General features: G+C 56.7%; 2 protein-coding genes across 14 annotated transcripts in view; both read left to right on the forward strand.

Moving 5' to 3' along the window:
* Positions 1-349: 349 nt before the first annotated feature.
* On the forward strand, positions 350-19,715 carry MYCBPAP (MYCBP associated protein). Of its 13 annotated transcripts, XM_032428943.1 has the most exons (19): positions 373-695; positions 6,592-6,719; positions 7,328-7,487; positions 7,623-7,726; positions 8,590-8,773; positions 9,004-9,119; positions 9,651-9,801; positions 10,654-10,769; positions 10,857-10,972; positions 11,384-11,492; positions 12,728-12,917; positions 13,396-13,583; positions 14,579-14,725; positions 15,403-15,816; positions 16,205-16,326; positions 16,965-17,080; positions 17,494-17,633; positions 17,814-17,984; positions 19,442-19,711. In XM_032428943.1, the coding sequence occupies exons 1-19, from the start codon at positions 620-622 to the stop codon at positions 19,541-19,543; spliced, it is 2,850 nt and encodes a 949-aa protein (XP_032284834.1). In that variant the 5' UTR covers positions 373-619; the 3' UTR covers positions 19,544-19,711. The 13 variants fall into 13 exon arrangements, 10 of the variants coding, with proteins under 10 accessions (XP_032284831.1, XP_032284834.1, XP_032284830.1 ...); XM_032428939.1 differs by having other exon boundaries at positions 10,654-10,972; positions 18,083-19,715; XM_032428941.1 differs by having other exon boundaries at positions 10,654-10,972; positions 19,442-19,712.
* A 1,100-nt stretch (positions 19,716-20,815) lies between these two features.
* The window catches only part of EPN3 (epsin 3), a 9,338-nt gene continuing 3,235 nt past the window's right edge, over positions 20,816-26,918 (forward strand). Inside the window, exons 1-4 of the mRNA XM_032428857.1 lie at positions 20,816-21,191; positions 24,224-24,900; positions 25,815-25,933; positions 26,640-26,720. Coding sequence (XP_032284748.1) covers positions 24,363-24,900; positions 25,815-25,933; positions 26,640-26,720 — 738 coding nt within the window. The 5' untranslated portion in view covers positions 20,816-21,191; positions 24,224-24,362. The remainder of the gene's footprint in view (positions 21,192-24,223; positions 24,901-25,814; positions 25,934-26,639; positions 26,721-26,918) is intronic.

Here is a 26,918-nt window from a genome sequence, read left to right on the forward strand (position 1 = left end):
CCAGCAGTATGAGAAGGGCCCAAGTCGGGTAAAAGCCTGATGTATTTAGGAAGTGACGGAAGGCCTGTAGCGAGCGCGGGCGGTGGGGGAGGACACAGGTGGCCGGAGGGGACAGGCAGGGGCCACCAGGTCACTGAAACCCACGGGAAGCCACGCAGGGGGTTTCGGCATGGCGTGAAAGGAACGATCGGGCCGCGGCTGTCTGGAGGCGCAGACCGAAGGCCTGAGCCGGGGCCGCTCGGACCCGGTCCTCCCGCCCACCTCCCTCGAGCTGGGGAGCGGGGGGCTCGCCCCGCCCCCGCTGGCCGCTGACGTCACGGCGCTCGCCGGCGCCCCTGTGACGTCACGCCCCCGGCCGAGCGCTGTGCTCGGGATCCGCGCGCCGGAGGAGCGGCCCGCGGCGGGCGCGTAGGCGTGGCCGGATGAAAAAGATGGCTGCCAAGCAGTCTCCGCCCAAGTTAATCGGTGGGTGCGAGCCCCCGCGCGGGACGCTGGTTGCTATGGACGCGTTGGCGGCCGCTGGCGGGAGGGCACGCGCGCGGGGTCTCCGGGGTGCCGCACAGCCTCGTTATCCCAGGTCCCCGCGGCGCGGGGCCACGCTCACAGCCCGGGCGACACCATGAAGTCTCTAAAGAAGGAGTCCCGCCTCAGAATACCTGCAAACAAATTCTTGGAGGCCGCAGAAGTCATTAAAGGTTGGCGCTGGCTCCTTGGGAACTCAGGAGAACCCGACAGGGGCTGGGGTTCTTGGATGGGATTCACGACACGGGGCCTGGAGGACGGGGGTGACACCAGGATGGAGGTAAAGATCACGGGGGAATGGGGTACGGAACAAGGCGTACCCCATACCTCAGGGATGATGTACAAGGCAGCGACCCCCGAAAGGGAGAGGGTCCAGTGCACTGGGCCTTGGGGATGGGGACATAGGAAGACTGACAGAGGCCTCCGGGATCAACTGCTGGGGAGATGGCCTTGGGCAGGAAGGCATAGGAGACTTCTACCTCTAACCATAGCGTAGGGTGGGACTCTGAAGGCAAGCGCCCTCCACTGGGTGGGTTGCAGAAGGGTCGGCAAAGAGTTTCAGAAGGGTCAGGACCGGAGCCCTTGGGAAAAGAAATTCAGGAAAGAATGCAAGAAACGTGTTGAGGTGGTGGAACCAACACCTCGGGGGGATTCTGTGAGGGTGTCCACCTAAGAGGCCTGCTGGAAAACCCCAGGAGTAAGGCCTAACTTGGCCAGTTCTGTTTCCCACCACGTATATCCTTTCCGGATGGATGACACCTGTCCCACTTGTTTAACCTGGAGCCCGTTGCACTCATGACTACTTCCTGGCCACCTCAGCTACCCTCTGATTGCAGGTGGCAGAGTCCCAGGGTGTCTGACTGCAGACTGACCCCCATGGACATGTTCCCATTTGCAGCTCACCCCCTGTCTCCATTTTTTGCTGTTTCCATTTGTTGAGGGCCTGCTGTGTGTGGGCACCGTGCTGGGCAGCAACGGGGTCAGTATTCACTGTGTCATCCCAGCCCACAAGAAACAGAGTCTAGTGAACTACCAGAAGGGGAACAAGACAAATATGAATGCTGTGATACAGGGGTCCCTAAGTGGTTAAGGGGGCTCAGAGCACCTGACCCAGGCCTTAGATGCTAGAATCTGGGGGGAAGGTTTTCTGAAGTAGGTGACATCTGTGGTTGGCCTTCTTCCTCCCCTCCCTCTCCACCCCATCCCCCACCCCCCAAAAGGCAGTTTGCTTCTCCAGGTCTAGGGAGCAGGGAGCGGCATGAGCTGAAGCATGGAACTAGGACATTGGTGGCCAGGGCAGAGGTAGTGGGTGTGGAGGAGAGGGAGGGAGCCGGGTAGGGTAGGGCTGCACAGGTAGGCAGGTGCCAAACCAAGCAAGGGCTTTACTTGCTAGGTCAGAAAGTCTGGGCATGCTCTTGCAGGCCCTGGGGAGACCCAAAGCCAGCCTCAGAGCAGTGGTGAAAGCTCAGTGTGAGGAGGGGGACAGGTCTGCTGGGGCCCCTGGGAGGCCTGCTTAGTTAGTATGGCTGGCTTTCATCCCTTTTCATAGTATAAAAGTCCACTTTAGGCTGGGTTGAGAGGCTGTTTCATGATATAATTTTTTTAAGATTTATTTTTATTTGAGACAGAGAGAGAGACTGAGCATGAGCCGGTAGGGGGAGGGGCTAAGGAAGAGGGAGAAGCAGACTCCCTGCTGAGCAGGGAGCCCACCGAGGACATGGGGCTTGATGCCAGGATCCACCCAGGCACCCCTCATGATATAATTCTTAACAGTCAAGAGAGAAAGAGAAAAATAGCTGGGCCCTTTTCCCAAGGGCAGTCAAGGGCTTTCCTAGCTATTGCCTCCTGCACACCTAGTTTCTGGATCTTATCAAATTTGAACTTTCTGCTGTAAACAACTCAAGGAAAGATTTATCACTACATATTTATTTTTAAGAAGGGGAAATGTAGTTTGTTAAATAGCCATTTGAGTTGAGAACACGCACTAGGGTGAGGAGGGAAAAAAAAAACAGTGTTTAGCAGGCAAGATGCCTTTTCCGCCACTTTTCTTCCCACTGATATCTCAGGGGATGTCAGTAATGTAGTAGCACAATACTTTTATCCTCCCCCACCCCCCGATATAATACAGCTAATCAACAAATACAATCTCGTGCTATGTTTTTCCAGGGTCTCTGAATTACAAGCAAAAAGGCAAGCAAATATTGTGACTCTAAATCTGTTTAGGGACGTGAGCCCTTTTTGACTTCCAGGTTTCTCCCTGATTTTGTTAAGAAACCGGGAAGACTCCCAGCAGTCCCAGATGCCCCTCCCTGATAAGTAAAGCTCAGCCCTGGTAGGGACAGCCTCTCCCTTGGTTCCCCCATGCAATCCTGAAGTCAGAATTTCCCAAAGACCTTGATCAACACTGAAAAAAGATAACGTTAGATAACACAAGAAACAGAAAACTCGAGGCCAGGTTTCTTCTCCCTCCAAGGCTTCCCCCTCTTCCCCCACCCCTACCCCATCTGAGCACCTTGCTTCCAGCTGCCTGGCCTAGCTCCAGCTGAAATATCACCCCACTGCCCCGTGCAAGGGGGCTGGTCTCTGACCCCCTCACGACTGCCAGGATCAAGGGAGAAATGCCAGCTATGGGGCTTACCAGAAGCCCCACTCAACTTGGGTTTCCAGACCAAACAACAGGAAATAGCTGAGCCTCCATAGGTTTAGAGTAGTGAGACATATCTCGGACCCTGCTGAGTTCTCCCACAGGTCCTCAAATGACCCCCCCACACACAATAGTCCTTCCTCCCTGCTCTTCCCAACAAGCCTCTCCATACCACCACCCTCCCCCGCCCAGCCCCCAGTCCACCTGGCTTACCCTCATTGGATGAATCACTCTGAAATGCTGCTTTTACCAATGCACTCTCCTGGACCAAACTTCCTTCCTGCCAGCAAGAAGACAGATGCTTCAGCCTTACTTTACCAAGCTGTCATGCCCTGATTTTTCTATCATCCCCAATAGCACCCCCACCTCCCCAACAAGCCTCCTGTGTCACCATGCCCACATATGCCATGCTCTGCCCTGCCTCCACCTTTGCTCTGTGACCTCACCTGAGACACCTCTGTTTGCTGCTCTACCTGTCCGAAGGCTTCCGGTCCTTCAGGGCCTCACTCAGCCTCTGAGCCCTGCACCTGCTCTTCTGAACCTTTCTTTACAGCCCTAACCTGTATGATCCACATCCATTTGTTCCTTCTTTGGTGTGTAACCAAACACATTGTCTGTGCCACTAACCCAGGCCCTTATGTGATGCTGGTGTGTGTCCGTGTCTGCTGCAGTTTTCAGCTCCTCAGGGTACTTGGTAAATATTCTCTAGGGTGAGTTGAAGTTTAAAATGTATATATCATTTTTCTAAAGATGTCCTCTTAACTAGAGCACACTCCTCCCTCACTGTATGCTATATCAGAGCTTTGAACTGCATTCAAGATAACCTCAGAAAAACCTCAGAGCAGAGTTTCACGATTTTGGAAACCTTTAGCAATGTTGAAGGTTTATAAATTTACACATGGTAATTACACACCCACCAGTAAAAAGCACACATCTGGAGATGTGTAATCCCTCGGAAAGCAGTAGACCCAGCCGAGGTGACAGATGGAGGAAGCAAATGTCCTGGAAAATAGAAATAATTCCAAAGTATTTATTTATGTAAAGTCTATCTATCTATCTATCTATCTATTTATTTATTTATTTATTTAATCAATCAATCAATCCCTACATCCAGTGTGGGGCTTGAACTCATGACCCCGAGATCAAGAGTCACATGTTCCTCCAACTGAGCCAGCCAGGCGCCCAAAATTCCAACATGTGTATAAAAGCAGGGCTTCAGCTGCTACCAGTTCTCTCTTGAACGACCACCAATGTTGGCAACTTTGTGTTGAAGGGAGAGAGGAAGTGGAAATGAAAACCTAAGGCTGTACCCCCACGTATGGCACCGGGTGGGACCAGAACTCGGGGTCAAGCCGGTCGGCCCTGTTGGCATGCGCGCCATGTGGTTTAACTGACAGATACTCCTGGGTGTCTGCTGACCCCACTGCTGAGGAGAGGACTCTGACCGATAGGCTGCATTCAGAGTTATGTTGGCATGATTGTGGCTTGGGTTTTTTGGCCACCATGTGGGCATTTCCTAAAAACATTTGATTTGGGTCATCAAAACAGCTGCTTTGATGTTTTAGTGATATGGCCCCTTACAAATTAGAGCACTGGGAGTAGCAGTGGACAAAGCCAAGTTTTGTTTTGTTTTGTTTTTTAAAGAAAGCATTTAATGTTTTCTTTTTTTTTTTTAATTTTATTTATTCATTTGAGACACAGAGATACAGAGAGAGAGAGAGAGCATGAGCAGGGAGAGAGGCAGAGGGAGAGGGAGAAGCAGGCTCCCCGCTGAGCCAGGAGCCCGATGTGGGGCTCGATCCCAGGACCCTGGGATCATGACCTGAGCCGAAGGCAGACGCTTAACCATCTGAGCCACCCAGGCGCCCCGCCAAGTTTTGTTTTAAAGTCCCTGAAGGCAGGACTTGGGCTTTCTTTTGATGATTCTGTCAGGCCTTACGTCCAATCATTCTAAACCAGGGGGCAACAGACAGGAGGACCCTAGGCAGAGCGACAAGATGCATTTGAAACCGTAAACCCACGTCTGTGGGAGGAAGTCAGGGAGGGTGTCCTCACTGGGGAGTGACTCGCTCTGTCCACGAGTTCTCAGTGCTGTGCTCCGGAAGGCTCGTGTGAGAAACAGGCTCAGATCTCTCCACTTTCCTCCAGTTCCATGAGCCGCTTTTGTCAAACCCTTCATTCCTCCAGGAGACTCCTAAAGAGTCCCCCCCCTACTCCGTCTTGCACGCCCTAATCCATTCCTTGCCGTGTTGTGACCCTCAGGGTAAAGACGGAAGTCCTTTACACAGCTCACTAAGCTCTTGGCCAGGTGGTGCCTACTTCCCTCCCTAAGCACTGCTCCCTACCCCCCACCTTGCTGCACTCCAGCTATTTAAAAAATGTGCTTGGAGTTCCAGATGCCCATTCTGTTCTGTTGCCTCTAGGCCTCTTCGTGCGCTTCCCTTTGGCATGCCTGTTCCCCAGTGTGTTTCCCGTGTCTAAGTTCTGTCATCTTCAGCTCATAGTTTAAACATCACCTCCTCAGGAAGCCCTCCCTGACTGCCCCGCACACGGGGCTGGGGTCCCCCTGGATGCCCCCATAGTGACCCTAGTTCAGTGACCCTGTTTGACAGTCTAGTCTCCCAGGCTTGTGCTCTTGGAAGTCTGAGACTCTGCCTTATATGCCCAGAGCCTAGCACAGTGCCTGGCTAGATGCTTAAACAGTATTTATTACATGAAAGAATGTGAAATAAATGCTCAGGGGTGAATGCTCTGCTTCCCCCAGAGCATCCGCATTTTAGCCAACGTCCTGAGAAACCTGAAGTCTTCCCCTAGAACAATGCATCAATGCCAGCAATGGGAAAGGCTGAGAAATCATCTAGTCCAGTTGTCCCAAACTCCTATGCATCAGAACCACCTAGGGGGTTTTAAAAAAATACAGTTTCCCTGGCCCTGGCCCCACAAAGTAGCCAGGAAGCTGTATCAGTAAAACTCTTCAGAAGACCCTCAGGCAGACATCTGGCTAATATTTGGGAGCCGTTGCTTTAGTCCAGCTTTCTCTTTTTACAAGAAGGAAGACGGAGACCAGGAGAGGGTAGGTGATATGCCCAAGGTTGTATAACTTGTAAGTAGCACAGCCTGGAAGGGACTATCTTCTGATCTCAACTCCAGCTCCAAAAGTTCCGGTCACTGCAGCAGGCCAAGGGGGACAGGGAGGGGGACCTTCAAGAGAGAACTCCAGGCCATCTTGGCAGCCTCTGCTGTCTGTCCGGGTGTTGAGCTCTGCCTTCTACCATGCAATCTAATGTAGATAGATATTAGCTATTATATATTAGAATATAGTATATACCTATATTAGAATATATACTGTATATTAGAAATATATATGGAATAGAAATATATATATATATATATTTCAGCACTTGTATCTTTCTGCTTCTCTTTAGAAAAGAAGCGGGCAAAGGTAGCTGAACAGCCTACACCCCCCATTCAGGAAGAACCTGAGCCTGTTAGCAATATCCTACAAGGGGATGACATTCTTGCCTTAGCCATTAAGAAGGAAGACCTGAAGAAGGTAAGGATGAAGTCCAGGGATCCCTTACTGCAGGAGCATTTCTGGGTCAGTCTGTGTGGTCTAGAACATCAGCCGTGTCCACTGTCTCTCCACCACCTCCCTACTCAGAGGGAGTGTCTAATTCCATGGAAAAATTGGACATGGATTCTTTGCATTTTTGCATCTAAAGGAATTTACTATGTTGTTTGTTTTAACATTGCTGAGAGTCCTATAGAACCATAGGGAAATGAGACGTTGAGGTGTCTTGCTTCTCATGGAGGCAAGTGCCTGTCATCCCCACTTCACAGAAGGGAAAATGAGTCTGAGAAGCACGTTACAGATGTGGATACAGCTGCTAAACCCTAACCCCATGCTTTACCTGGAGGAGTCAGCCACTTCTCACCTGCACTGTCTGGAGGATTTAAATGGTACTTCTTTTCCTCCCGGATATTACTGAGCCTTATGTCTGTGGCATAGGCATTTCCTCGACAGAGCATATGGACAGAGCTGGAGCAACAGATTTGTCAGCCTTCAGGAATTCCACCAAGAATTGGGACAGAGGAGATGGGTGGTGTTTTTTCCTCCTCCTGATCTCAAGTGGAATTCTCTTCTGTTTTGTTTTGTTTTAGCAACACATTCCTCGCTTTATTGAGACACAAGATAGACCTGCCATTACCCAGAAATTTATCATCCGTAAACTCAAACCCAAGGATCCAAAGAGGAAGGTCTGCCACTTAGTAGCACATCCTGCTACTCCAGATGCAGCCACGAAGCCCCTGGACTACTCTGGTATGGCCCCGCCTTGGCCCGGGCCTCTGAGTTCACGGGCCGGCCTTGAGAGGGAGCTGGGTCACCCTCAGAAAGTAACCCCCTCGAAACGTTGACATGAGCTAGTCCTTCCCCTCCGCTCCCCCCCCACCCCAGGCCCAGGTGACAGCTTCCATGACTGTGACCAGATCCTGCCTCACCACATCTTGGGGAGTCTCCAGGACTTTAAGAGAATTGCAGTTGCTCAAGGGAACACCCAGGTTGGTTTGTACAGAGTTGCTGGGGCGGGGAGGGGAGTTGGGGAGGAGAAATCACTGAAGCCATTTGGGTCTTAGCCACCTGGCAGAGTCCAGCAGGACTGGGGGACTGAGGTTACAGAGACAGTGCCAGTCTCTGGGCCCTGGAATCTGAAGTGCTCGTGACCCTCCCCGAAAGAGTAAAGCCACTTAAACTAGCTTCAGCTGAAGTCAGCAATTCACTATAAGGATACAGAGGCACCTCAAGGAACCCCAAAGCCAGAGGGTGTCTGACTCCAGACCGGACCCAGAGAAGCAGCAGGGCTCGGGGCTCCCGCTCCCCCACTGCCCTCCACTCCTCTGTGCACCAGCTTCATTATGCCTTCTCCAGTGCCTGGCCTGCTCTCCTCTTTGGTGCACACGGGTATGGACGGTGGCTTCCCGCAGCTTCCGGGGCCGCGTGTCTGTCTGTCTGTCTGTCTGACTTTCCCGGTGTGCAGTGCTTTGATCGCTCTCCGCTCCTTTGCTTCCCTGGCTCCAGGCAGAACATCTCTGACGGGTCTGGTGCTAAGAGGCCTGGGGTCATATAAAAATGACTCTGTCGCCCTGCAGGTGAAGGTGTCAATTAGCATCAGTTGTGAGGGGGACAGAGAGACTGAGAATGGCTGACCACCGTCTCAGAATAAAGATTCCCATCTGAAAGAGAGGGCTCTGACGGGGGCTTCCAAGGCTCCCTGGTTCCGTCACTTGCTATGTTAGGGTCCAGAAGAGGAGGGACTCTGAGCAGAGGGGGAGGACAGCAGGGGGTGAGGCCTGGAGAAGTCTCTGCTCAGCCCTGGCTCTGCGTCTGCTCACTGCCCTCCGCATGCTCTCCCTGTACGTTTCAGCTGGCTGAGCTGATACGCACCCCGCCGGGTCTGGTGACCCTCATCTCTGCTAAAGAAGAGCCAAAGCAGAAAGCCCCAAAAGAAGAGAAGGCACATCCCTGGGCCCCACCTCCTCAGCACAACTTTCTCAAAAACTGGCAGCGCCACATCGCCTTGTGGAAGAAGCAGCAGGAAGCCCTCAGTGGTGAGCAAAGGGGACAGGGTTCCCGCTGGGCCTTGGCCACCACCGAGGCTCCACTGCTGTTTTTTTCTGTCCCTCCACCTCGCCGAACATTGTGCCATCCACTCCCAAGTGCTTCTTGCTCTTAGTGGGTCCTGAAATCAGCCCAGCCATGGGGCTGACCAGTGCGAAGTGCTAGGGCCCCTGTTCTGACTTGAGGGAGGGTCTGTGTTCTTGGTTCTTGCACTCTCTAGAACGCCTGAAGAAGCCAGTGAGCGAGCTGCTGATGCACACTGGGGAGACCTACAGACACATCCAGGAGGAGCGGGAGCTCATTGACCGAACACTTTCAACACAGCATGATGGGAAGGTAAGGACGGAGTTCTCAAGTGCTCTGTGAGGAGCGGGTCTGGGCCCAGGGATGGCTGCCTCAGGTTGCACAGTTGGGAACAAAAGAATCTGCTCATTGCAAGGCATTGTTAAGCCCTCAAGACCTTTACTAAATCCTATCATTGGTCCTTACCGGGCATTCTGGCCGCCTGGCTAGCTAGGTTACGGAGCCCGCGGTGGTCAGTGGTAGTCCGTTTGAGGGGAAAGATATCACCGGTACTGGGTTATTAGAATAGTCTCAGTGTTCTAAAAGCTTAGGCTCCAGCTTTCAGGTGACCCGGGGCACCATCCTGTGCTGTGGTTTGTCAGTGCAGTGCCGTCCGTCTAGGGCTACAGCAGGGCATCCAAAAAACAAAGTGGATGCTTCTATCCTGCTCTCAGGGCAGCAGCGAATCCCCCCCAGGGAAAGCATCTGAAGTCTGTGGCACTCTTGTCCCCCCGGGCCCCCCACCTCCACCAGCCTCTCTCCAAAGAGCCCAGGTGATCTGACTCCCATGTCCTTCCTTGCCAGAGCTGTGAGGAGACCAGTGGGTTCTGGAGTCGCCTGGAATACCTGGGAGATGAATTGACGGGTCTGGTAATGACCAAGACAAAAGCTCAGCGTGGCCTCCTGGAACCGATCACTTATGTCAGGAAGCCCCAGTGCATCCAGGCGGAGATGGGTAAGGAGTGGGCCGGAAACGCTGGCTGGCCTAGGAGGGGGGACAGCGTGGCTCTGGAGTGAGAACGGCCTGGCATGGAGGCCCATAACCGCCGGAGGTCCAGCACCCCCTGCAGTAAGACAGCGAAAGGAGGGGGAGGGGGCGAGTGGGAGCGGGGGCTGTGGGGCTGCTCTGTCCACATGGCCGCCATGGCTCATGGTCATCGAGCACCTGGAATGTGGCTAGCGTGGACTCAGGTGTGCTGTAAGTGTGAACTACACACTGGGTTTTGAAGATTGTACTAAAAAATATACTTTATTAATCATTTTTACATTGATTACATGTTGAAATGATACTATTTTTGATCTGTTGAGTTAAACTATATTACTAAAGTGAATTTCACCTGTTTCTTTTCACCTTTTCCAAGGTGGCATCTAGGGAATTTTAAATGACGTCCGTGGCTTGCATTTGTGGTTTGCATGCTATTTCTGTGCTGGGTTCAGGCCCCGGCTGTGTTGGGTTTGCGAACTCCAGCGAGTTACTTAAGCTCTCTGGTCCTCAGTTTCCCCATCTGTAAAGTACCGTGGGACATGAGAGTGTTAAATGAGACAGGGTGTGTAGTGAGAGGTTGCAATTGTGATTATAATCCAAAGATTTGCAGGGTTGCAAGCTGATCTTGCAAGAGTCCTGCATAGGGCTACTGAGGCGGGAGGTACAGGGCAGGAGGACCGGAGTCCAGCCGCACAGGGAAGCTGTATTCTCCCCTTTCCCAGAAGTGGTGCTGGGGTGGGTGCTCACAGAGCCCTGGAGAGTGGGTGGGGAGAGGCCACTGCAGCCGACTGTGCTGAGGGCCCCTGGACCCTACTGCTCCAGGACTGCTGGCCCAGAAGGAGGCTCCGTACCGCTACACCTGGGATCGGAGTCTGTTTCTGATCTACCGACGCACGGAGCTGCGGAAGGTCATGGCAGAGCTGGATTTTAGCCAGCAGGTCAGTACGCCTCTGTGCCGGGTCCAAAGCCCCTCGAGATGCGCCTGTCTTCAGTCAGCTAATCTTCCCTTTCTCGGTCTCTCTGAGGATATTGATGGCCTGGAGGTGGTGGGCAGAGGGCAGCCTTTCACGACTGTTAAGGTGGAAGACTATTCAGTATTTGATAGGAGCCAGGAAAGCTCCTCTGAAGACATGGTGCCCTTGTGAGTCGGCCTGGGCCCTAGGGAGAGAGGTTGGAAAGAGTGGCTTCCCCTGGCACCCCCAGTATGAAGGGCAGACTCCCCCCTCTGAAATCCAGGTGCCTCCATCCCAGCCTCTCTCTGGGCCCCTTCCAACACCTGCGCCAGCTCCCTTCCAGCAACCAGCCCCTAATGGGGATTTCCTGGCCATTCCTTTGCTGGTAAGTGCCGTGTGTGAAGAGTCTCTGTGAGTCCAAGAAGTGCCCACCTGTAGGAACAGAGCAGGACGAAGTGAAGCCCGAGTGGAGCTGAGGGTACTTCATCAGAGGGCAGAGGCAGGCACCTCTCCAGACTTCCTGGCAGCCATTTCCCTGGGCTCCGTGGGGCAAGACTGTGGTAGCTTCAGGGAAAATAAGTCGTTGGTTTTTCTTACAGAGACTTGGCCAGTTACCCTGATGTGGTCCCCATGCCTATTCTTGGCCCTTCTCTGCTGTTCTGTGGGAAGCCAGCTTGCTGGATCAGAGGCAGTAACCCACAGGACAAGGTAAAACTGCTTCCACCCTCACCCACCTGCTGGAAGGGCCTCCCTCGGGTGCAGTCCCAGGGTGACTGTGGCAGTCACAAGGAGCCTAGACAGTCACCTATTTGCATTTTTATCTGGTCATGCATTCAGCATGTCTGAAAATGGTAACAGCAGTGCTAACTTGCGCCAGAATAAAATCACAAGGCTGAAAAGAGACTGTCACAAGCCACCCAGTTTGTACCTAGCCCACAAGCATGTAAACAAGCAAACCTTCTCAAACAGGTATGGCTTCAAGAAAGTTCTAAAATATTCTTCAGGGGGCGCCTGGGTGGCTCATTCGGGGTTAAGTGTCCCACTCTTGATTTCAGCTCAGGTCATGATCTCAGGGTCATGAGATTGAGCCCCATGTCGGCCTCCATGCTGGGCGTGAAACCTGCTTAAGATTCTCTCTCTCCTGGGCACCTGGGTGGCTCAGTTGGTTAAGTGTCTGCCTTTGGCTCAGGTCATGATCCCAGGGTCCTAGGATGGAGCCCCACATTGGGGTCCCTGCACAGTGGGGCTTCTTCCTCTCCCTCTGCCCCTCCCCCCTGCTCATGCTCTCTTTCTCTCTCTCTCCCCCCTTTTTCTCTCAAATAAATAAAGTCTTTAAAAAAAAAAAACTAGGGGCGCCTGGGTGGCTCAGTCGTTAGGCATCTGCCTTTGGCTCAGGTCACGATCCCAGGGTCCTGGGATTGAGCCTCGCATCGGGCTCCCTGCTCGGCCAGGAGCCTGCTTCTCCCTCTCCCACTCCCCCCGCTTGTGTTCCCTCTCTAGCTGTCTATCTCTCTCTCTCTGTCAAATAAATAAATAAAATCTTTAAAAATAAATAAGTAAATAAAAATTAAAAAAAAAACTAAAAAAATATTCTCTCTCTCCTTCTTCCTCTGCCCCTCCCCCGAACCCCCCTCAGCCCACCCCTGCTTGCGTGCATGCCCAGCTCTCTTTCTCTTAAAAAAAAAAAAAAAAGACTTCAGATCTAAGGAGCAGAACAGTTCATCAGATACAAAATCTGTTTTCTCTCCCCTTCTTGCTGGGGATGGCAGAGATGGCCACTATCGGGGTACCATGATAGCACTCAGAGCACCCAGGCCCTGGAAGACGGGGACACGGGACTTTCGGTGCCAAACCCAGAAAAGTCCCTGGCAAACCAGGACGAATTGGTCACCGTAGGCCAGAGCCTTCCTCAAAGATGTTTCTCATACCTCCTCCTTCCCTAGAAGCATGTTGGAATTGCTGTCCGCTTGACCTTTGAAACTCTAGAAGGGGAGAAGACATCCTCAGAACTGACCACGGTCAATAATGGCACAGTGGCCATTTGGTACGACTGGCGGCGGCGCTCCCAGCTGGACTCCTTCCAAGGCCTGAAGAGAAACAGGATGCAGCGGTTTTATTTCAACAATCGGGAAGGTACCTGGCTGCCCTGCTCCCCGCCTCCCGTCCTCGGTCTGTGAGGAGCCACAGTTTGGCTGATGCTCCTGTAAGGTTGAGCCGCTCTCCCCTGCCTCATTTCTTCTGTGAATTGTGTCCTCTCCTAACTGTTCATGTCAGCTGGGGGAACAGTCAAACTCTTGAGAACACCAAGAGGTGAGTCACCAGAGAGCAGAAATTTTCTCGGGGTTCAGTTACCTCTGTGTTCAGGCCTGAGGCTAGGATGACCCCCCCCATCCCTGTTTGCCTGGGACTTCCCCAGTTTTTGCATGGAAAGTCGAAAGTCCCATGTCCCAGGAGACCCCTCAGTTCTGGGCAAACTGGGATGGTCCGTCACCCTGCCTGGGGCTCAGGTAACGGTATATGCCTAGGCTTAGGGCTCAGTGAACTGTGCACGTGCAGGCTTGGGCCCAGCTAGCTCCTGTGTGGTGAAAACTCCTGTCTCGGTCCCTCTCAGGTGTGATTCTGCCTGGAGAAACGAAAACCTTTACCTTCTTCTTCAAATCTTTGCATGCTGGCGTCTTCAGGGAATATTGGGAGTTTGGAACCCACCCCACCCTATTAGGAGGGGCTCCCCTGCAGGTCAATCTCTACGCAGTCTCCCTGACCCAGGACATTTTTAGGGAAGAAAGGAAGTTACTGAAGGTAAGCGACCCAGGACCTTGGCGCCACGGACAGCAGATAGGTTCCCCTGGACTTCTTCCTGGCGCTGCCTACGGGGATCCTGCTTCTCCCAGCCCCAGAGGGGAGTGTTTCACGGGCAGGCAGCTGTTTTTTGCTCAACACACACTCCCGAGGGCTTTGTGATGTAAAAGGTGGGTGGGCTCGGAGAGGAGGAATAGCTTGCTGCCCCACCCCGCCTGGAGGCCCCCAGAACTACTAGAAGTACCGTTAGTTCACTGTTGTCTGACTCTATCCCGTGGGGTCCGATTTAACTGGCAAGCCTTCAAAACCAGAGAGAAAAACCTAACTAGTGGGACTGACACCCGGAGAGAGAGTGAGGTGGGCACTGGGCCCCGTGTCGTTGTCAGTTCCGGAGCTGACCAGCTGGGGCGGTGCTTCCAGGCGCTCTGGAGAAAGCCGCCTCTTTCTGCTGTGGCCCCCAGATACGAGCCAACTCCGTTAGCTGGGGCTCAGCACGCCGTGAGCACGGGTCATGTGGACAAGTGCCACGTCTGCTTTACTTGCTGACGGTAGGACCTACCTCTCACATGAGACGCCCCTCCACTCTTCTGTGACACCCAACGGTGTGGCCAAGCCACGTCCACAACAGGGCCCAAACTGTGTGGTCCTTGCTCCTTGCCCTTCTTCCTAACCTGGGGGAAATGCTGACTGTGTGACCTTCTGGCCCCACGAGGGAGCAACATCTCTGGAACTGGCTTCCCCACTACATCCTTTCAGTCTCTTTTAGGGAACAAGGATATTTGGGGTTACCCAGCGGTTTGAATCTGAGAACAGGAGTGTGTGTGTGTGTGTGTCTGTGTGTGTGAGAGAGAGAGACAGACAGATGGCAGACAGACGGTGGCAGGAGCTCAACCCCTAGGAAGGCACAAAGTCCTGAGGGCTCTGGCTTCCCTCGAGGATGCAGCATGGGTTTGGAAAGGCTGAGCCGCCATCTTGTCCCATCTTCCTTTCCCCAGCACAAGCTGGCTGCCCACGAAGCAGTCACCATCGTGGAGAGCGTGCTGCAGGAGCTGCTGAGTGGGATCCTGAGCCTGGAGCGTGTACGGTCCCCTGTGGACGCCTATCTCACTGAGGAGGACTTGTTCCACCATAGGAATCCTCGGGTACAGGCCAGCGCCGGCCCCTGCGCCCTCACACGCGCCTGGGCCCGCTCTGAGCATCTTCCATGAGTAACTCACTTTCTCCTCACAGCAGCCCGCTGACCAGGGGGACTATTTATATCCTTGCTTTACAGTGAGGAAACTGAGGCCCAGGGCGGTTAAGTAATTTGCCCAAGATAACTTAGCAAGTAAGTGGACGCTTGGTCAGAATAGAGCTTCACAAACTCCTTCATTCAAACCCTATCTTACGGGGCGCTTGGGTGGCTCAGTCGTTAAGCATCTGCCTTCGGCTCAGGTCATGGTCCCAGGGTCCTGGGATCGAGTCCCGCATCGGGCTCACTGCTCAGCAGGAAGCCTGCTTCTCCCTCTCCCACTCCCTCTGCTTGTGTTCCCTCTCTCGCTGTGTATCTGTCAAATAAATAAACAAAATCTTTAAAAAAACAAACAAAAAAAACCCCATCTTACTTGGAAATGCAATGCAAAAAAAGCTCTAAGCTGGAGATACTCAGGAGGCAGGGGAAGTGAGGAGCTGCTCTGGCCGCAGCGGCTCCTGCTGGCTTCTTCCCTGTAGCCTCCATCTTGCTCTTGAGGGAATGGGGAAACCGGAGCAGGCTCGCTGGGACTCTGGGGACCCCTCCCCCCACCTCCCCGTCACGTGACTTCTCTTGCCTTTGCTGCAGCTGCATTACCAGCACCAGGTGGTGCAAAGCCTGCACGGCCTATGGCGCCAGTACTTGAACGTGCCCCCCAAGGCCGAGGAGGCCGGGCCCGGCAAGGATGAGCACCTCAGCCCCAGGGCCCGGGCTGCCGCGCCCCGGCCAGCCTCCTCGGAGAAGCCCTCTGCGAACAGGGAGCCTTCAGCACACTTGAAGAGCCCCGTCCCAGAATCCCAACTGACCCGGCAGGAGAATGAGGCCCGAGATGCTTTTGGGCCCCAGAAGCCTGGAGCGGGGGCCCGGGCTTCTCATCGGAAGAGCATCATGGAGGAGATCCTGGTGGAGGAGAGCCCGGACCTGGGGAACACCAAGAGCCCCTGGGAGCTACATGGCCTTACCCCCACCGAGTGGAATCTCTGCTTGGAGGATTTCAGAAAGGTGCTCCCCTGACTCGGCAGCGGTGGGCAGGATGGCAGTCCGGGGGTAGGTGCCAGGGCACTGAGGGAGGGCCCCGGCAGTCCCCCTGGCCCCCACGGGCAAAGAAACTCTTCTGAGGACCCAGAGGAAGCAGTCTCTTGGGTCATCTCTTTTTGTCTCGGGTGCCTAGGCCACCATGGTGCAGTGGGGAGGGGGGGTGCCCTCTCTGACCCAGGCACACCTTGGAGAAGGGTTTCATGGGTGCATAGTTCTGGGGGAGGTCCGCGCTCCATGGCTGCATCTGCTCCTGGCCATCTGTCCTCACCACACCAGGCCCGTCACCAGAGGACACAGGGACCCTTGGTGTCCTGGGCTGGACGGTTGCCCATGGTACCTACAACCCTGCCAGGCAGTGATGACACTCCCTGAGGAGAACCAGAGGGAGGACGCCCTCATCAGGCTCAACAAAGCAGCCCTGGAGCTGTGCCAGGAGCAGAGGCCCCTGCAGTCCGACTTCCTGCACCAGACGTGGTAAGTGTCCCTCTCGCCCTCCCCCCGCAGAGCGGGCCCCACCTCCCCACTGTGGTTCTGGGCACGCAGTCCTAGGACTCCCCTCGAGCCCAGAAAGGTGCCGCAGACACTCCCCGCTCTGGCACCTGCCACAGCAGCCCCCCCGTAGCCGCCTGCCCCCCTCCGGAGCAGGTAGAACAGAGCGAGCGCCCCGTCTCTCTCCCACCCTCTCGCCCGCTTCCTTCTCAGTGAGCAGAGGACTGGGCTGAGGATGAGCCGGAGGGCAAAGAGGAGAGGGGCAGAGTGAGGCCATGGAAAGCCTTACTTCTCCTGTGGAACTTGCTGGGCGCCTTCGCTGGGGCCCTCAGGAAATCTCACGCAAGGTCCCCCGCTCCCTTCGGGCCAGACCCAAGTCTAGCCAGGGTCTCAAGCTGGAGCCTAGACTGACCTAACCGTCGTCCCCGGCCACTCTTCCCCAGCTGCTGCCTGAGGGAAGCCAGATCCCTATCTGAGCGCGGGCACAGGTGCTGGTGAGGCTGCCGGCCCCCTCCATGGTAGCCCCGGGCACCCCTGTCTTAGAAGGGAAGGACCCATGCCTCCGCGCACGGTCAAGGGCAGATGAGGGGTGATGGCTTTCTCCAGTAGGCTTTGCTCTCTAGTTTGCAGCTGTGGCGGGATATGATCGATGGCCTGGTGAGCCATTCCCTGTGGCTGAGGGCTCTGCTGGGCCTGCCCGAGAAGGAGACCGTCTATTTGGACATTCCAGAAGAGCAAGGTCAGACTGCAGCCCCGCCCCGCGGAGCCTCCCCACCCTCCCACGCCTCAGCCATGGGCGCCCTTCTGGTGGGACCTCCGTCAGGTTGATCCATGGAGTAGGCCCCGTCACCCTCCCGTCTACTGCCAGGATTTGGGACCTAGAAGCGACCTGAGTGACCACCTTCATTCAGTCCCCTGGTTTTACAGGTGGAGTCCCAGAGAGGTTGAACGACTTGCCCATGCCATAGATGGGGCCGTGGTGGGGCTGGGACTGGAACCAGGCCTCCCGCCCCTGCCCTGCAGGTCACGCACCTGAACTGGGGGCTCTGCTCCTGTCTGGGAGCATGAAGGGCTCAGGACCCTTGGCTTTTCCGACCTTCCCTGTGGGGCCTGGGAGGCCAGGTCACACTGTCTTCCACTCACCTCCCTTAGATCGAAAGTCTCCTCTTGGCACGGAAGTGAAAGTAACCACCACGAAATTTGGGAAGGAGGACCGGAAAGGGGTAGCCCAGGAAAAGAAGCAGCTGGGAATCAAAGAGGACAGAAAAGCAGCCAAGTTGCTAGGGAAAGAGGCATGCCGGGACATAGAGGGTGGGCCTCGGGGGGGCAGGGGAGGCATCGGAAGGGCTGCGGCAGGTGGGCGCTCGCTCTAGCATGACACCCTGGCTCTCCCAGTGAGCTGCTCTTGAGAAAGCCCTGGACCTCCCCCGGGAGTTCCTGAAGGCTGTGTGTGTCTCCGTCTCTCCAAGCAGGACCGTTCAAACAGCAAGAAGCACAAGGCAAAGGATGACAAGAAACCAATGAAATCTTCAAGTCGGGACGGGCTTTCCTTGGAAGAACCTGCCCCTGAGGGCACAACCACTTCTCAGGAGCCCACAGATCCCCTGGTCATGGAGAAGTACACCAAGAGACTGCACACGGAGGTGAGGGCACGAGCCCTGCGCCCAGCCCTCCCCTTGCTCACACCTGCTCTTCGGGCCTTCCTCCCCTCCCTCATCCATCCCATTTATTCCACGAACAGTCAACACCTAGTGTGTCCGTGCTGGAAGATGGAAGCAGAGCTGCCCTTGTGAAGGGCATCCCAGTGTGCAAGACAGACCTCGTGCATAAGCAACACGCCCCGTACGTTAGGTGGCAAGCACTCTGGGAGAGAGAGAGATAACCCAGGGCCAGGGGGTGGGGAAGGCCAGGGTGCGGCGGGGAAGCCTCCCTGAGAAGGTGACATCTAACAGACTCGAAGGGAGGTGAGGGGTGGCCCTGTGGCCATCGAGAAGAGTGCCCTAGGCAGAGGGGGCAGCTAACGTAGGGGAGGGAGGGGGCCGGGAGGACAGAGGACAGAGAGGCCACTGAGAGGGAACGAGTCACAGGTCAGGTGGGGCTCTGCAGGCCATTGTGTGGACTTGGGGTTTTCCTGAGTGAAATGAGAAGTCCACGAGGGTTTGAATGGAGGAGTGACACAGTCTGACTTGGAAGATCACTCTGGCTGCAGTTAGGAAAACACACTAGAGGAACAGAGCAGACGCCTCTCCCTTTCTGCTGCTCCCACTTCCTCTCTGCGTGAGGTGCATCTTGGCAGAGGTGTCCCTTGGGGGAACAGCACGTCGTACAGTGAATTTCCAGCAAGCGTAAGGGTTGTGACGCACTGGAGAGACCTGATGCTGGTATATTCTTAAGCAGCAAGTCCTTAGAGATTCACCCAGGTATTGTGTTCTGTTCATTGTTATTGTTTCGGAGGAGAGGTCCACAAAGCCACCCTCGATTGTCACTGTGTCTAATGGCAGTGCTTTGTCGGCCTCCAGTGTGGATGGCTAGATGGGATTGCGTCATGTACATTGGGGTAACGCTCTGGACTGAGTTTGAACAGAAGCTCCATTTGCTGCTGGTGACATCATGGCGATTTCTGAAGGTTGATGGGGCTTAGAAAGGAATCCAAGGGCTCTCTGCAATGAAGAATCAGCTTGCCAAGGCTCATGTGGCCCAGTCCCACGGGAGGGCACGGTCCTGGAGACATTTCAGTCTGAGGATCTGTGATCTTACCAGAAGTAAAGCTGGCCTCTGGGTGGCGGGGGTGGAGCTGGACCACCCCCGGGGGTAAATGGGCACCATTCCCTGGAATTACCCCTTTAACCACTCCAGGCTCTTGGGCCCCCATATGTCCCAAGGGCCTGGTGCAGGATTGCTTCCCCCAGACGGTTTGAAAAATAAAACTGTCTGCAAAAACAAAAGTTCTACAGAATCTCCGCAGGTTTGGTTTTACCCCTGCTGCTGCTCTCCCGTCCTGGTGTAGACCTGTCCACCCTCATTGCATGCTGGGTGCTCTCTTGTGGAGGTGCCTTCCACAGAGCAACCCTCTGCCTGTGATTTCACCCCATTCTTCCAGGTCTACGGGCTGCTGGACACCCTAATGACTGACCTGATGGTCCTGGCTGACGAGCTCAGACCCGTAAAGGATGTCGAGGAGACTTTGCATCTTTGCACCTGACTCATGTGCTCCAGGGTCTTCTGGGAAACTGGTTCACAAACAAATCAATAAAGAACTTTTGGGTTCCCACCACTTCCTTTAGGCCTTCATGTCTTGAATGTCAGATCTTGATGAGGGCAGCTCACGGCCAGGGTCTCCCGTGTCCCACCTGCCTCAGATTCCCCTCCTCCTAGTTCCTGGAGCCATCCAACAGGAGGAAGGAGAAACACACCTGGAAGGTGATGTGTGGGATGATGAGCAGAAGAGCAGGTTGCTACCAGGACAAGGAATGAATCAGGTGACAGGACAGACAGCATCACCCCTTGAAATCCCTGCCTCTGACCTTCCTTGGCCCACACTTTTGGGGTCACGCTTCCTGGAACCAGGTCTTCCCCAAGTGTCATCACCCAGCATGACCCAAGTGTGAGACCAGGAGAACTGGACCACATGGGGCCTGGCTCCCCGAGATCCTCCCAGTTCCACTCGGCCAAGGGCCCAGTCCCAGTCCCTGGGGATCATGCTTACCGCACTGTCAGACCCTAGAGGCCAGATCCCCGTGTCCTCGGCAGCCTGTCTCATCCCCTCCTGTCAGGCCAGGTGGCCCCCTTGAGCCACTTTTTGCCTTAAAAACAGCTTCTGGACATTACGTTCGCCCCCTTGCTCAGAGAAATGGGAAGTGGACAAGAGGTGGCTCCTGGAAAGGAAAGTCAGCTGTCAGCTCGACTCAGCACCTGAATGGCTTTCTGGCCAAAATCATCATTCAGGGCCGGGCCTCCTGTGCTGAGTGGGCTCCGGGCTGCCAGAGTTTGAAGAGCAACTTGGCTAAGGCTGGCCTCACTGCCTTACGTGCTGGTGGAGCAGAGGTGGGGGCGGGAGATGGGGAGGTGGCCGAGGCCTCCCACCTGCTTGGTTTTGCATTTGGTGCTTCTGATAAAAGCCTCATGGGCCTCAGCATCCTCCAGGTGAGAGTGGGAGGAGTTTTGGAGAGAGCGGGTCACTCTGTTCCTCAGGCCGAGGGGCTATGCCTGGAGCCTGGATGCTCCCTTCAGGGTGGCTGAGGGGGCCAGCTGGAGCCCACAGAAAACAAATCCACCAAAGGGCCAGCCTCCCCCGGGAATGGTCTTCCTAGCCCAGCGGAGATGGGTAGGAGTGGGGTGGGTGTTGGAGCCCCCCACCCCCCACCCTATTTCCTGCTGAGGGGGGGGAAGGGTTAACTCACTGCCGGGTGGGAGTGGGCTACCAGCCCTGGCTCTGGATCTGTACCTCCTGGGGACAGCCAGTGGGCCGGCCTCCCGCCTCAGAGGTGCCGCCTGCCCAGCCAGCAGGAAGGGGTTAACAAGCCCTGCGCGTCCTCCTGTGTCCTGTTACTGCTGAGGCGGACCTGCCCGGCCGGCTGAGCAACTTTCCTCCGAGGGCCGCCTGCCGGCTGGGTGTCTAAAACACCAGCGGCCAAGAGGCAGAGCTGCAGCCCGTTTTGGGGACCCTGCCGCCACCCTTCCAAGGGGTCTGCGCCTCCTGGGGGGGGGCGCATCGCCAGGACGAGGGTCCATGGTGGATGGCTCTGGGGACGCTCTCGAGGCTGCGCTGTCCCCCTGCCGCACAGGTCGGAAGGTCACTGCAGAGGCTGCTCGTGGTCCCGGGGCTGGGGCCAAGGGAGCCTGCACCAGAGGTAAGCTGGCCCCTCCCTGGCAGGGGTGGTGCCTCTCATGGAAGGCTTGGGGCTTTGTCTTCCTCCAGGTCCCAGGGAGAGGGCTGAGGAGGACAGGGCCAGAGAGGATCCTGGAGGCTTCCTGCCTGCTGCCCCTCCCTCCTCCCCCCCTGCAGCCCCCAGGAAGCAGGACTCAAGGGCTGGCTCCCCATGCTGGGGCCAGCATCTTTGGTGGCACTCCCCACAGACTCCCATTCTCCTCTGCCCACCCCTCCTCCTCAGCCCCTGGCGGGCCTCCAGCCTCGGGGCAGCCCCCACCCCTGTCCAGGGTCCCAGGACACAGCCACCTCAGGGCGGACTTAAGCTTAGAGCTCTAGCTCACACCTGTCCTTCCACCGGCAAGAGTTACTCACCCCTACGCCTCGGGCCCCCCCCCCCCCCGCCCCATGGCTCCTGCTGACCTGGTGCAGGGCAGGGGCTCCGGGCTGGTGGGACACACACACACACACACACACACACACACACTCTCTCTCTGGACAAACTCTTGCACGTGACTCAACATATCTGAGCTCTTTCCTTCTCCCTGAATCCCCGCTCTGGGGATGCCCTCTACTTCCTTAGCCCTGACAGTTTCCCAGTCCTGAGGAAAGAACCCCGCTCTCCCCTGTAAAGTACCCCCTGACACCCTATATAAAGGAGAAAGCAGACACTTGTGCCCCATGGCCTGCACCCCCCAGCCTGCCCCTCCCCACTCTGCTCCCTACCCTCCTGCCTCCAGCCCCCCCACCCCAGCCCTGCACGAGCCTCTCAGGCTCTGCCTTCTCAGTGTCCTTCCCTCCACCTGACAGGGTCTGGCTCAAGGTCACTGCAGTAATTCCATACCCGCCCGCCCAGGCCTGCCGCGGCCGCCACAGGCTGCCGGGTTTCTGTTTCACTCCCTTTTATTTCTGGGCATATTGTGTTCGGTAAAACGCTGGGCTTGTAACACTGCTGGCAGGGCTCCCAGCTGCTCCCTCCGCGTTCCTTCCTTTCCTCCTCCCTCCCTTCCGTCCTCCCTGGGCCTCACCCTGCCCCCCTCTTCCTCCCCACTTTGTCCCTTCTAACTTTAGGGGAGGGAAGTCCAGGCACCTCCCTGGGGCTTCCGATCCCTCCCTTCCCCCCAGCTCCAGCAAAGGTGCGCAGAGAAGGCTCCTCCGTTCCCCCCCTTCTAGAAGGAGAGTCCAGGCAGGCCTGCAGGGTCCACGCTGAGGGCCCCTCCCAGTACCCCAGGCTGGGCTGGAGGGCTGGGGAAGCCGGGCTCTGGTAGGACTGCTGGTGGAGTCAGGATGCCTGACTGGTTCTGCGGGTTTCCCTGGCCAGCACTGGGAGGGGTGTGCACTCAGGGCGGGCTGTGGGGCACAATTATTTCTCATCTTGACTCTTGCCACCCTCCAGCCCACCGGTTGGGGAGGTAAAGATGGGTCTGAGTCACTAGTGAGGGGGAGGCCAGGAGTTAAACAAGCGTTAGCTGTGGCATCCCCACAGAAGCCCTGCCAGGCTGGACGGACAGACAGCAGACAGAAGGTAGGCAGCCTTTCAGTCAGCATTCCGTGCCCCCCGCTGTCCCACGGGATCCCCTCCTCTGGGCCCAAGCTCTCCCAGGCACCTGGGTCCTGAAGAAGCCTGCCAAGGCCTGCTGGCTGCTTTGAACTGAGCCCAAGGTTGGCAGGGCTGGGTGGAGGGAAAGTCCAGATGGGGGGAGGGCAGGACAGGCGGCCTCTGACTCCTGCCAAGTCCCAGGGTAGAGCTGAGAGGTGCAATCTCCATGGGTGGTGGTATTGGTGGGGGTTCACAGGTGGTGTGGACGCTCTGCGGGTCCAGCCTGTGTGTGTGTGTACTCATACCAGAGGAACGGCTGTGGCAGGGGGATTCTGGCTTGGGTTTCTGGTAGGGCCCTGGGAGAACCTTTTTCTTGAGCCTGGGTTTGCTTTCCCCAGATGGCCTGGTCCTGAAGCTGTGGGGAGGGCAGCAGGCTGAACCTGTTTCCCCCTCAGCTGGGGTATCAGGGGTCTGCAACGCACCCAGGGCCTCAGGTTTGGGGCGCTCAGGCCAGCCTTGCCTTCAGGGAGCTTACATTCTGCCTGAGATGGAACTGAAACAATAAAGCAATCAGATGAATTCATTACAAAACCAGTAACCCTGACAATAATTATCGGATTCGTCTTCTAGAGACCTAGGGGTTAGTCCCAGCTCTGTCGCCTATACGCCCTGCCACTGTGGGCAGGCCACGTCCCCTCCCTGACCTCAGTGCTCTTGTGTGTACCACGGGGTGGCGGTGGCTAGGTCTCTTTGAGAGGCAGGCCCACCTTCCTGCCTCATACTCCTCTCTGGGCTTCTGGCCCAGCTCAAGTATTCCCTCTGAGCTACCCTTCCTCACCCTGCAGCTTCACCTTACCTTCAGATCTCCGGCCGTCACCTCCACTGGGAAGTCCCCCCTGATTTTCCTAGCTTGGGTGCTCCTCGGCATGCCCATGCTCGACTGAATCGTCTGTGCCCCTGCAACTGGATGTGTGTGGGCCAGGACTTATGCTCTGTGCCTGGCACAGTGTTGGGCTCAGAGAAGGCCCCAGGAACTAGGCATGGAATGAATTAAGGTGTACAAACTAAAGCCATGAGAAATGAGGAGATTGGGGACCGAGGAGCTGGAAAGGATAGGTCCTAAGCTAGATCCTGGCAGAAATGGAAGCCATAGCCAGGCAGGAACAGGGCGGGCAGGCATTCCTGGGGTGACTTTTGTGTCTCTCACTCAGGGCAAGGGCTGGGGGGGGTGGTGTCTGCCAGGGTAGTTCCTGGCTCACACCAGCTCCATGAACCTCACTTCCTGGTCTGTGAATGGAGGTAATAATAATCTCAACTTTGTAGGGCGGCTGTGATGAGCAATGAGCACGCGAAGCTAGAAGTGCCTGCCAGAGGCGGCTCCTGGCCGCAAGGACCCCTGGCCAGGCCTTCAGTCTGTGGCCCAGTGGCCGCCGAGGTGGGCCATTGCCCCTGAGTTCCGTCCCTCTCTTCCTCAGACCCATGTGGAACCCAAGGATGCAGCCGCCCTGCTGAAAGCACGGCGGCCCATCTCTGGAGACCGTGACCTCGAGACGGTGGCCCTCGGCCCTCCACCTCCGGCTGGGGCGGGGGCCGCCCATCTCCAAGTCCCCAGCCATGACGACCTCCGCGCTGCGACGCCAGGTGAAGAACATCGTGCACAACTACTCGGAGGCGGAGATCAAGGTGCGCGAGGCCACCAGCAATGACCCGTGGGGCCCGCCCAGCTCGCTCATGTCGGAGATCGCCGACCTGACCTTCAACACAGTGGCCTTCGCCGAGGTCATGGGCATGCTGTGGCGGCGACTCAACGACAGCGGCAAGAACTGGCGGCACGTGTATAAGGCGCTGACGCTGCTGGACTACCTGCTCAAGACGGGCTCCGAGCGGGTGGCCCACCAGTGCCGCGAGAACCTCTACACCATCCAGACGCTCAAGGACTTCCAGTACATCGACCGCGACGGCAAGGACCAGGGTGTCAACGTGCGCGAGAAGGTCAAGCAGGTGATGGCCCTGCTCAAGGATGAGGAGCGCCTCCGGCAGGAGCGGACCCACGCTCTCAAGACCAAGGAGCGCATGGCGCTGGAGGGCACGGGCATCGGCAGCGGGCAGCTGGGCCTCAGCCGCTCTCGCGGGTCCCCGTCCTCCTACAACTGTGAGTGAGCCCCGGGGCTGGGGCTGGGGGGCAGCCCGAGTTCCGAGGGATGTCACGAGCATTCACAGAGATGAGGAATGGGGCGCAGAAGACAGCCGCCGGGCACGGCAGGTGGCCCGCAAGTTAGCGCAGAGCGCGGCCGGGAGCTGTCCAGGGTGGGACGGTGTGGCGGCCGCCCCGACCCAGTAGCGTGCCGTATTGTGCCCCCTTCCGGCTGAGTGATCTAGACGGCCGCCTCTCTGAATCTCTGCTTCCTCATCTGTGAAGTAGGGAAAATCTTATCTACTCCAGTTGTTGGATGTGAGAATTAAGTGAGACCAGGCCCAGGAATGCCCTTGGCCTTGTGCCCGGACACATGGCACAGGGCATTCCATCAGTGGCATTCCTCATGACCCCCTGCTCGAGGGCACTGTCCTTGAAAACGGGGGTGGCTGCAGAGCCGTTCTTGACTCTGCTCCCCACCCCGCTGTGGGCTTCCTGGGTCTGAGGGGTACTCAGGAGGGCCCTCCTTTCGTAAAGCCCTTGACGACGTGGCCTTGACTGACGGGACCCTTGAAACCTCCCTCCTCACTGGACCCCAGCAGGATGGGACCCCCCCCCAACAGGAAGAGTGCAGGAGCTGGAGGAGAGGACCTGGCTTTGAGTCTTACATCAGGAGCCCGGCCAGGCAACCCTGAGCTAGTGGCACATCTGTAAAGGAGGGATCGGAGTCTCTGGCGGGGGTGGAATGGGGAACCGTACACAAAGGGCCAGGCACGCCGCCTGGCCCCCTGGAGCCCCCAACTGCCGGTCATTTCCTTCCTCCTCAGTTTCCCTCTCTGAGCCTTAACTTTCTGATGGGGGGAAGGGGAGGGGAGCGGCGCGGGCACCTCTGTGGTTACAGAAGCCACGGTGGCCGCTGCTGGTCGTTGCAGCCTCCTCCTCGTCCCCCCGCTACACCTCCGACTTGGAGCAGGCCCGGCCCCAGACGTCAGGAGAAGAGGAGCTGCAGCTCCAGCTGGCCCTGGCCATGAGCCGTGAGGAGGCTGAGAAGGTGAGGCCCCTAGGGCAGCCTGGGAGGCCCCACAGCTGGGCTGGGGGTGGCATGGTGGGGGGACTAGAAGGAGGAAGGAAGGGTACCCCGATGCCCCACACCCTTGACTCCTAGGCTCCTCTACTCTGGGCCCCAAGACCCCAGTCCGGCTCCTAAGGACAGCACAGGGCCTGTCCTTGTCCCTGCGATTGTTCTGGCAGGGACTGCCTCCCTGTGTCCAGTCCCCTCTGGCTGGGCCTAGAAAGGGCAGTGAGTACCTAGTGGGTTGAGGGTACGTGTGTGTCTTCCGTGCCTGCTGCGGTCCCGTGGAAGGGAAGCAGTGAGTGTGCTGGGAGACACAGAGATATGCTGACCCCACAACCCCTGCCATCAGCTGTCCTTCTGGGGGGACAGGGAAACCCTCCCCCGATATCATCTGCTCTGCCATCACCTCTGTGGATCCAGGTAGACTGGGTGGGAAGCAGCTGGGGTTGGGCTTGGGGGCACTCAGGGAACCCAGAAGAAAAGGATCAATCTTCTGGATTTTGAAACTGGTCGCAGATCCAGGCAGGGAGAAGGCCACACCCACCTTGCTGCCTGGGAGCCGGCCGCTCACACCCACTCAGGGTGGGCACTTCTCTCTCCATCCCTTTCCCCTGCAGGGCTATGTGGCCTGGGAGTGCAGGGAGCACTGGGCCCTATTCACCCCTCTCTTCCTCCCTCACAGCCGGTCCCCCCAGCCTCCCACAGGGATGAGGATCTGCAGCTGCAGCTGGCTCTGTGTCTGAGCCGGCAGGAGCATGAGAAGGTAGTGGGCCGAGCCTCCTGTGCTGGTGCAGGTGCAGGTGCTGGTGTAGGAGCAGGTGCAGGTGCTGGTGCAGATGCTGGTGTAGAAGCAAGTGCAGGTGCTGGTGTGGGAGCAGGGGCAGGTGCTGGTGCAGGTGCTGGTGTAGAAGCAAGTGCAGGTGCAGGTGCAGGAGCAGGTGTAGGAGCAGGTGCAGGTGCT

This window comes from Phoca vitulina, unplaced genomic scaffold (genome assembly GCF_004348235.1).
Source record: "Phoca vitulina isolate PV1807 unplaced genomic scaffold, GSC_HSeal_1.0 scaffold40, whole genome shotgun sequence".
Taxonomy (NCBI): Eukaryota; Metazoa; Chordata; class Mammalia; order Carnivora; family Phocidae; genus Phoca; species Phoca vitulina.